The sequence below is a fragment of the Mya arenaria genome, chromosome 12 (assembly GCF_026914265.1).
Source record: "Mya arenaria isolate MELC-2E11 chromosome 12, ASM2691426v1".
Lineage (NCBI taxonomy): Eukaryota > Metazoa > Mollusca > Bivalvia > Myida > Myidae > Mya > Mya arenaria.
This window is the reverse complement of record NC_069133.1, coordinates 21170424-21181471: the sequence shown is the minus strand read 5'-3', so window position 1 is coordinate 21181471 and position 11048 is coordinate 21170424. Positions and strand designations below refer to the sequence as shown.

The following is an 11048-nucleotide window of genomic DNA, read 5'->3' as shown; positions in this document are numbered from 1 at the left end:
ACAGTCTACATTTTGTTCTTGATTTGAATAAGATATTGGTTGATATTTGTGTCACCGGGTCGCTTCTCGTCCCCTTTTTATTACTTATTAATACGTAACACCGAATACATTTTCCATATGTTATTCATTTATCAACTCGCTTTATTGTCAGAGAGGTATCTTAACATTTTCTTTTCACTCTCTAACAAGAACTGACCACCACTTACACTACAACATACAATTTCTCTTTAGGCCACGCCCATATAATTATTAACCAACCATACATAATACTTATCAAACTTTCATTTATACCAGCCCATAGTTGAAGTCTGATGTTTTGGCTGATGTGGTTGAACTGTTAATTCTTTGCTACATATTAAACCATCATGTTCATAGTCAATAAAATAAAAACCTAGGAGTATCCCTCTTAATGTAAGAAATAATAGGTATGAAAATTATCATCAGTAAAAGCAGGAAATATTGGGCTGCAGTTTAGCTATTTAGAAAGTTTCTCAATTTGAATTTACTCTTGAGATTTAATCAAGAGTGAAGCTGGAGCATGGTATTAAAATGATCTCACCCGTTGCATGTTTCCAATAGAAGTACTGTAACATTTCAAAAAAATTCTCCTAAGCACAGTTCAAAGTATTAGAAATATTAAAGGGTTTTAGTAAGACTTAAAGTTAGTATATTGCAGTATTCTTCAATGACACAATATTACTCTTGTAGCTTTGTTGTAGAAAGATTTCAGTAGAGTACTAACAGCAAGATTGAAAGACACGAAAGTCCATAAATTCATGATAATTAAGATATGAAGTTAGGAATGTATATGAAGCACAATAGTTTCCCTCTTCAGCTCAGATCACGCTCCAGTGACTGCATGGTCAAGCAGTTTTCAGCAGAAAACAAAAGGCTGAGAATGTTATTATAAAAAGCAGATTGTGATGTAATACAGGACGGATTCAAGTACTGTGATATTTGCAAATTTATAATCCAATAGGTCACCAACTTGCATTATCTTATCCATATTTGATCTGGCTGTGAAACTATTTTACATGTGTAGATCAAATGCGGTAATCAGTATAATGAAACAAGCATTGCATTGTTTTTTGCAAGTTAGTAAGAATGGCTGTTTTTTTTTATTTCAGTTTTGTATTACTGGTGTGGAAATGAGATAAGGATATTTTGGGTTGTTATTTAATGATTAGATTATATATATATATATATATATATATATATATATATATATATATATATATATATATATATATATATATATATATATATATATATATATATATATATATATATATATATATATACGGAATGGAAATTAATTATTTTTTGGCAAAATATATATTTATACCTAAAAGCAATATCATTTCGAATTATGCTTATGATAAGACAACTATACATCACATTGCCAATATGTTGTTGGCTTATCTATTCTGATTTATATTTAAAATGCATATAAATGGAACCTGTGTATTTTGTGATAAGTTGCAAGAAAAAAAAACATATTGTTTTGTATTGTTGTATTCTAATATTTCGGCTGCAGATCTGCCGACTCAATGTCTCAAATCTCCAACATAAACACTATCTATTACTTAATGAAAGTTGTTGATAATGCACGAATATGTGTTTTTGCATCGATTAATGATATAAGAAATACGCTTGAATTGTTTCCTATAAATATGATATGAAGATAATGAAGTAATAATAATCGAAGTTAGAAAGTTGTTAGAGAAAGGTTGACTGTGCATGTTGGTGTCTGATTTCTGCAATTTCGCATTTTCGGGTTAGGCCTAAAAAAAGTGCATGCGGTTCGGGTTACCTGACCCTACCTACGAAAAAGGCGCCGACCCTACAGTTTTTTATAGTCAGTTTGGAAAAAAATAATGAAAAAGTAAAAAAAAAAAATGTTTTTTTTTTGCTTTTCAATCTGTAGTTTAAAACCTTAAATGCTTATACAGAAGATAACTTTAACACCATTCTACAATGATGAAAATGACATTCTTACATAAAGCCTAATAAAAAATAAATTAAAAAAAGCCTACCTACCGTACCTATTTTTGAAAAGGATGTTACCCTAACCAAACAATTTTCTTTTTAGGCCTTAACAATATCACAAAGGTTGGAAAGCAAGAATGAGGCGGGATGGGTTGGAGGAAAACCAAGACAGCAAAAAATTCTGCATGGGCTTGGACAATTCAATGATCATCCAAAATACAAACTCTTTGTAGATTTCAATGCGCCGCCTGATCGTTGTTTTCTTCTTTCAATAATATCGTTGGAGAAAATAAGCGTTGTGTTTGTTTTGCACAAATATTTCTTTTACAACGATATGATCAGATAGGTTAATATATCTGAGATTAGAAGCCAAAATATATACTATACACCGACGTTTAAGAAATAAGATATTATTTATGCACTGTGCTGTTTGTAGAGTTTTGTGCTGTATATGTTTCTTGTTTGTGAATTTGTGTTCTATGTCTTTGGCGTTTGCCCATTGCCACTTAACCGGGTTTATGTTTATTTTTTTTGCTACTGAGCATGTTTCTGTAGCCTTTTGCATATATATTGGACAGCCATTATAAAAAACTTTGATTAATTTGATAATGAATTATTCAATTTTATAAACTATTGGCGGTTTTAAGTCGAAAATACATCACATTATTTGAAATATGTTAACTGTTGATGTTGTTACGTTACAACATCGCAGTGCTCTGTCAACATTTAAATGCATTTTTATACGGACTTTTGGGACAATTCTTGTGAAATACATCTAGAAACTTCTAGAAAACTGGTGTGTGGTTCTACACCTTTGCTTCTCAAGCTTGAATTTATATGGTAAAATGATCACTCATAATGCAAATCGATAATTGCATACTTACTTCTAATATACATAATCATTTGATCCATACGCTATATGTGTATACAACAAATGAGACAACTCACTTTCTATAATTACTGGTCTTGATGTTAATGTATATAGAGAATCACGTGACACAAATTGTAAAGGACTGGTGTCAATGGAATTGGAATTGGAATTCAATGGAATTGATGGGTCCGGCTTTAGTATTCTGGAAAAAGAGAAAATAAATATGATGAACACATACATACATATAATAATTTGGATTCTATGTAAGGTGATTAGTAAACCATCTTAAAGATTCGAGCATTTAACTAAAAGTAAAACACATTGTACCACTGTACAAGTATAGTAGCTAATAGTTGTCGTGTCAATTAAAGATGGCATGATCAAGTTCATTACTTTCAAATAGTCATTTGAAATAGCAATTAATTTTTACTATTGAAATGTCCTTTTTGCTTGGTATCCGCCATAGTCGCCACCGATACCACCATGGCCATCGCCTTAACCGTCCATGCCACCTCTGTAGCCTCCGCCGTAGCCGCCGCCATACCTTCCTCCGTACCCTTTGTTATATTCATTATATTTTCTGCCATCGTAGCCGTCATCGCCGCCTGCATAGCCATCGTCATAACCACCTTTATAGCCTCCTACATAGCCACCTTTATAGCCACCTCCATAGCCATCGTCATAGTCACCTTTATAGCCATCGTCATAGTCACCTCCATATCCCTTTTTTGGATAGGCTTGGCATGCAACGATGGCACAAAACCGAGCGAGAATTGCAAGAACCGTCATGGTACTGAAAACAAGAAGTCAATGATTATAATTTGATATTTTTTGAAATTCGGTATTAAAGGGGCTAGGCACCAGATGCTCAAAAAATCGGCAAGTACAGTATTTCCTTGAAACAAGCTTAGATTGTCAATACGAACTAGTAGGAGGCTGATACAGCTTTATTTTACATGCTTAAAATAATAAACGCAACAATCCTGTTGCTGTCTCATCTGAATGCCCCCGTTTAAAAATAGCGCTTAATGGTTTCCATGTTTAGTCATATTATGAGTACAGATAAATATACCGATTCTATTTTTAAACTTACTGGGATTTACGTGGTAGACAAGTTAATTTCGAATCGGAAAAATGCGCAAAACTGCGAAAGATGCACGTGTCGTAAGCGATGAGATACACCAGTTCGTAAGATGTCTGGTCTCAAGTCCCTTTAAGGTTTTGGTATAGCTCCAGATAGGCAAGGTATTTGCGTAATTACGCAATTAAAATTGCAGAAAAGCAATGTGAAACAAACACTAAACAAGATGTACAAGGCCACAACAAAACAAAAAATAAACACATCCGTCATTGGTAATTGCTTGGGTTACCGACTTGGCATGATCAGTGAAAACTAACTAAATATTGTAAATGTTAGACATTATAAGTCAATTGTTGATGTAAAGCAGCAAACACGCGGTAGAATAGGTTTAAGTCATTCGTGGGGAAAAATTAAGACAATCTTTAAGTTTAGTGGTCTACATTATATTGTGTAAACTGCCCACTTACTAGGACTGAAATAAATGTATTGAAAAGCTTGAATACTACTATTTTCTCATTGAACAAAACATAATGTTGACGATCATCGTGGAATAAGATTAGACGCTACTAAGTCTACACAAACTGTTATTTATCTTTGGCTAAATACATAAAATAGGTATGTTAAATGATTTAAAAGTTTTAAGGGAAATAATTGGTATAACATTACACTCTGTACAACATAAGTTTTTGTTGTTGTAAATACAAAGCCCATAGGGTATAACGTGGCTTTACCCAGACATAAGGCTCAGGAGAGAAATGGAACATGATATAAATGGGATTGCAAGCCACATATATTTCCATACTTATCATATGTTAAAATGGGTTCAAATACTATAGTTGTGTAATGATGTGATGTTAAATGATATTAAGTTCTGTGCTGGTATTCAATAGTGTTTTAATTGGATGTTTACTTGTTATTAATAATTGACCAATAAAGTGAACGAAGTCATTGATGTATGACCATAATGTTAACTTATGCCGTTTATTGAATACTAGCCCTGTTCTGTTTTTTTATTCTAAAACTTTATTTAAACGTAAAATAACAATTATATTTTATAAATCAACTATCTACTACTTACATGGTAAAGCGATGAAGAACCAACGATCAATGTAGCTTGGTAGGGTTGTGGAGTTTTTTATACACGGCCTAACAATGTCCGGCAGTCTGACCAACTGTTTATGAAACCTTATTTGCTGGGAAATATGACGAAATGTTTTATTTATTTGTATAGTATGATGTGTATAAGATAGTGAAAGGTAATAAATCATATGAGGGTCAGCAGCGCTTTGATTTCACGAATGGTTAATATAGTTATGTAGACTGGGAAGAGAGTAGCATTGTATTTCCTACTATATAACATATTCAGAAGGTCGCGACAGCTTATCATCGCCCGACACTCATTTAATTAATGTAACTAACGCCTAGGCGGTAAATATTTCGCTCAAAAATACCACGTGACTACACAAAGGGCGCGGAGCTAGTGGGTCAACTTCGTGCGAACACCAAATTTGACGATCTACAGACTTTTTCTGTAGATCGCCAAAAAGACTCTAACATAAACATGGATTGAAAAATGACGGTAATTGTGTTATGATTATACAATTTAGAATATGTAGTGAAATAATCAGCACATGTACCATGAAGTTGTACGTAACTTTTCATTATAAACCTGTTTTAATGTTGAAATTCAAATGAGTCTAGTCATTACCACGTGCGCCATTTACAATAATTGGGATATAAAATGTATAAAATCATGAGCGATATTATCGTTATTTGCGGTGTGTGGTCAGCAGAGGGAATGCACGAAAAGCTGATTTTACTGGATTTTTCTGCCCGCCTAAAATCAACTATATGCTCGCCTTTAATTTGTCCTTTCATATAATTAATTAATCATCTTAGCACTCAATTCAATCAAACATATTCAACTTAGCAGTGAAACGAATGTTTACTTCGAGAATTAAATTTCTCTAAAATCGTTGTCATAGTGATTCTCTTAATACATTTATATTAACGGCAAATATATCTGAAACATCATTCTATGCGTTGGGCTTAGTCTTTACAAAAGTCTTTAGTAAACCTTATTCAAAATAAACGTACATGACTTAAATGTTTTGTACATGAATTTGTTATTTGTGTAAAGATTAATACCAAGATCTATTATTTCTAAACTCGCCTGTTTTTCTAGAAAAACTATCGCGCTATTTTCATTACCAGGTTTTATCGTGGCTCGTGTCGGTATTATCGTCGGATGTTGGTTTCGGTCGCGTTCATGTCGGAGCCAGCGTCGTCAGTGTCAATGACCTAGTCGGTGTCAGTGCCGTCCGTGTTGGTGTCAGTGCTGTTCTTTTCGATGTCCGAGCCATCCTTGTCGGTGTCAGTGCCGTCCGTGTCGATGTCAGTGCCGTTCGTGTCGGTGTCAGTGTCGTTCTTTTCAGTGTCCGTGTCGTTCTTTTCGGTGTCAGTGTCGTTAGTGTTGGTGTCCGTGTCGTTCTTTTCGATGTTCGTGCCGTCCTTGTCGGTGTCGGTGTCGTCCGTGTCGGTGCCAGTGCCGTCCGTGTCGGTGTCAGTGTCGTTCTTTTCGGTGTCGGTGTCATCCTTGTCGGTGTCAGTGTCGTCCGTGTCGGTATCAGTGTCGTCCGTGTCTGTGTCAGTGCCGTCTGTGTCGGTGTCAGTGTCGTTATATTCGATGTCTGTGCCGTCCGTGTCAGTGTCAGTGCCGTTCGTGTCGATGTCAGTGCCGTCCGAGTCGGTGTCAGTGTCGTCCGTGTCGGTGTCAGTATCTTTTTTTTCGGTGTCCGCGTCGTTTGTGTCGGTATCAGCGTCATCATTGTCGGTATCACGGTGACCTTGACGGTGTTGCGTCGTTCGTGTCGGTAACAGCGTCGTTCCTGTCTGTGTTAGTGTCATCCTCGACGGTGTAAGTGTCGTCCTTGTCGGTGTCGTCCGTCTCGGTGTCAGTGCCGTCCGTGTCGGTGTCGTCCCTGTCGGTGTCAGTGTCGTCCATGTCGGTGTCAGTGCCGTCCGTGTCAGTGTCGTCCCTGTCGGTGTCAGTGTCCTCCGTGTCGGTGTCAGTGCCGTCCGTGTCGGTGTTATCCTTGTCGGTGACCGTGCCGTCCTTGTCGATATCAGCGTTGTATACATGAATAGTATAAGAACAGATTTAACAGTATAATATTATTGAATCAAGTAAAAGCTTTACAGTATTGCGTAGTTTATATGCATACATGTACGTGTAAAGTATATATATATATATATATATATATATATATATATATATATATATATATATATATATATATATACTACTGTTTATACGTCTATTCAGTTGCATGTATATCAATCGAATACATAAGTGTGCATTATTCTTTCGCTATGTTTTCGATATTGTCAGTACGTGCATTCCAATGAAACGCCAATTGTTTTAAAATGAAAACATTTTGTGTTTTACGTTCGCGGAACTGGCCATGAATTACTCTAAATTTAAGACACTACATGACTATCATTTATTTAAAATAAAAACAATCGTGTGATTGTTGGAGGAAAACAAACAAATGTATCAAAACCACACTACTCCCTTCCTAGTTTACATGACCTCATTTATCATTCCTCAAATCAAAGTGCTGCTGACACTGATATGATTAATAAGCTTTCACAATCTTCAAAAAATCATTATTTCCTAAAAAAACATTTCCTCATTTCCCCTGCAAATTAGGTTGCATACCACGTTGGTCAAACTGTCACAGGTTGTATATAAAAAGTCAACAATCCTACCAAGCTACAGTCTCGTTGGTTCTTCATCGCAATACCACGTAAGTAGTCGATAGCTTATTTATTAAATATTATTATTATATTGGTTCTTCGTCGCTGTACCATGTAAGTAGTCGATAGCTTATTTATTAAATACTATTATTATATTGGTTCTTCGTCGCTGTACCATGTAAGTAGTCGATAGCTTATTTATTAAATATTATTATTATATTGGTTCTTCGTCGCTGTACCACGTAAGTAGTCGATAGCTTATTTATTAAATATTATTATTATATTGGTTCTTCGTCGCTGTACCATGTAAGTAGTCGATAGCTTATTTATTAAATATTATTATTATATTGGTTCTTCGTCGCTGTATCACGTAAGTAGTCGATAGCTTATTTATTAACTATTATTATTATATTGGTTCGTCATCGCTGTACCACGTAAATAGTCGATAGCTTATTTATTAAATATACATATATGTAATAGTTATTCCGCTTATCTACATATCCGATTAAATTAAATCGTTGAAAAATAACAGTACAGCACTAAATGCACTTTACCATAACGTTATTACACAATCATAGGATTTAAACACATTTTAATATAATTATGATAAATATGGAAATCTCACGTGACTTGCAATCCGTTTCATAGTGTTGTATTTGAGTCTTGCTGAGCCTTATGTCTGGGTTAGGTTACGGTATACCAAATGGGCTTGATTTTTAAACAACAAAGTGTACCGTGAGTAACCGTATACCAATCAATCGCTTTTAAGCTTTTAAAGCAGTTTACATATCATTTTTGGTATATAGTCAATGATAAATGGCAGTTTGTGTGGACACGGGTTTTGTATGCTCAGTAAAGTCTAAATTTTATCCCACGATTAATCGTCATCAGTATGTTTTGTCCAATAAGAAGGCAAAAGTTGTTTTGTTTTCGAATGCATTTATTTCAGTAAATTAGAAACCAGGAAGTTCCATTTCTCATTTAATATAAATAAATTGATATTACTATCGTACTTCCTTAACTTCGATCAAATTATCATCATAGCTTTCTATATTTTCAGTACCATGAAGGTCTCAGCAATTTTTGTTCTGTTTGGTGCTTTCTTTGCCTGCCAAGGCTATCGTCTAAAGGGATATGGGGGTGACTATGATGATGGATATAAAGGTGACTATGACGATGGCCATGGGAGTGGCTATAAAGGTGGCTATGTAGGAGGCTATAAAAGTGATAATGACGATGGCTATCGAGGAGGTTATAAAGGTGGCTATGGAGGTGGCTATGGAGGTGGCAAAAACGTTGGCTATGCAGGTGGTTACGGAGTAGGGTATAAAGGTGGCTATGGAGGTGGCATTGAAGGTGGCTATGGGGGTGGCTATGGTGGCAAATATGGAGGTGGCAATGACGGCTACAATGGCGGAAAATATGATGAATATAATAGAGGGTATGGAGGAGGGTATGGCGGCAGCTACAATGGTGGTTACGGCGGTTTAAATGGCGGCTACGTTCACGTTGGTGGCTTGAAAAAAATGTTGGGTCATGAAGGAGGATATGGAGGTTACGGTGGTGGCCATGGTGGTTTCGGTGGCGACTATGGTGGATATCATGCAAAAAGTACGTCTAAATAGTCAACATTTATGTCTTATAAAATTATGATCAATTGAAATTAATGAAATGGGTCATGCAATTTTAATTTATTGAAATGCATTGTAACTATAGGCTACTATACGTTTACAGTAGTACAATGTGTTTTACTTTTAGTTAAATGCTCGAATTGTTAAGATGGTTTACTAATTACCATACAGAGAACCCAAATTATTCTATGTATTTATGTATTCATTATATTCATTTTTTTTCTTTTCCAGAATACTAAAGACAGACCCCTCAATTCCATTGAATTCCAATTCCATTGACACCAGTCCTGTGATTTTCTATGTTGCAATACATATTTCTAAATAACTACATTTTGTGTCACGTGATTATCTATCAACATAAACATCAACACCACCCATTATAGAAAGAGAGTTGTCTCACTCGTTATATGCGCATATAGAGTAGGCATCAAATGAGTATGTATATTTAAAGTAAGCATGTAATCATCATATTTGATAACATGATCATATGATAAACTTAAGCTTAAATGGGGAAGCAGAACCACACATCAGGTCTCTTCCCGTGTTGTAAATGCGTGGAATCAATCACTAAATGGTGATAAGGCCAACTATGAAGAAAATCTATGCAGAACTTCTAACGCGAACACCAAGACAAGATACCATTTGTCCAAATGATACCGATAAAACAAAAAGCCATCAACATCTCCATTTCTTACGAAAACTTGTAGGCGATATACTTAATAATCTCATGCGAGATTGCTTTTGGTATTATTTTGACAAAATTCACCTTACTCAGACAGACAATTGTGCAGTTCACAATGCTAGCCATAGAAATAGAATGGGTGATCAGGGTCATCAGAAATGATAACTGGTAAAGCAAGTGTTACACACTTGTAAGCCAACTACCTGATTATAACTAGTGTATTTAGTGTGTGTATTCCACGTGGTAAATTACGTCATATATGCTATGTCGGAAGGCAGCAATTTGCTAAAAATAAAGACTTAACTCAAAGATAACTCTTCTTTTACTACAACAATTTAAATAAAACAAAGGGCAATCTATGCCGCTTAAAAAGCAACGCCTTCGTTGTGTAATGTTCATGGAATCATGTAGTCCGTAGCCCGGAAAATAATCATTTTTGTTTTAGTGAATTTTATAGAGAATTTGATTTCGCTTTATCGCTATGACTTCTTTGTGATGATTTCTAGTATTTAATACTAATGTTATGGTTTTAGTATTAAATGTCTAAATTTAGCTAGTAAATGATTAATTAATACGAATAAGTTGTATTCTTAATAGTTTTCTACTTTTTCGTATGTTTGATAAACTTGACACCCCTACTCTGTAACGTTAGTTATATATAATGGTTTCACCCTTAGAGTTTGTTAAGAATGGACCATTCCATTCTGGTCACGTGATGTTAGGGTATATAAGAAGCGAAAGGCATAGAAATAGTTAGTTCGTGTCTCGACGCCGATGTGAGAACATCAAGTTAATAATATATAGTGAAGCTTTGAAGTATCTTTTTGTACTGTTTAGGGCGGGTTCTGAACTATTGGAGGCTAGGAGAATTAAAGTGAAGCATTGCGCTACAGCTTCTAGTTTCCAGGTTCGGACATCCGTGGGGTTTCTTTTTGGCCTCTTAGTAAGCCTGGATCATTGCGATACAGACGGAACAGGGTCAATGGTTTGATTCCCCGTAAAAGCTATACATTTAGGACTGTGGGTTTCGCTGAT

General features: G+C 35.2%; 3 protein-coding genes across 3 annotated transcripts; 1 reads left to right on the top strand and 2 right to left on the bottom strand.

Moving 5' to 3' along the window:
• Positions 1–3355: 3355 nt before the first annotated feature.
• LOC128210536 (glycine-rich protein 3-like) lies at positions 3356–3649 on the bottom strand. The gene has a single exon (XM_052914883.1). The coding sequence runs from the start codon at positions 3647–3649 to the stop codon at positions 3356–3358; it is 294 nt and encodes a 97-aa protein (XP_052770843.1).
• Positions 3650–6242: 2593 nt separating this feature from the next.
• Positions 6243–7082, bottom strand: LOC128210535 (aspartate and serine-rich protein-like). The gene has a single exon (XM_052914882.1). It carries the CDS (start codon positions 7080–7082, stop codon positions 6243–6245), a length of 840 nt encoding a protein of 279 aa, XP_052770842.1.
• A 1682-nt stretch (positions 7083–8764) lies between these two features.
• LOC128210534 (TATA-binding protein-associated factor 2N-like) lies at positions 8765–9570 on the top strand. Its single transcript, XM_052914881.1, has 2 exons — positions 8765–9311; positions 9563–9570. Exons 1-2 carry the CDS (start codon positions 8765–8767, stop codon positions 9568–9570), a joined length of 555 nt encoding a protein of 184 aa, XP_052770841.1.
• The last annotated feature ends 1478 nt before the right edge of the window (positions 9571–11048 follow it).

Coding starts and splice junctions, on each gene's coding strand:
- LOC128210536 (XM_052914883.1), bottom strand. CDS start 3,649: ATGACGGTTCTTGCAATTCTCGCTCGGTTTTGTGCCATCGTTGCATGC.
- LOC128210535 (XM_052914882.1), bottom strand. CDS start 7,082: ATGTATACAACGCTGATATCGACAAGGACGGCACGGTCACCGACAAGG.
- LOC128210534 (XM_052914881.1), top strand. CDS start 8,765: ATGAAGGTCTCAGCAATTTTTGTTCTGTTTGGTGCTTTCTTTGCCTGC.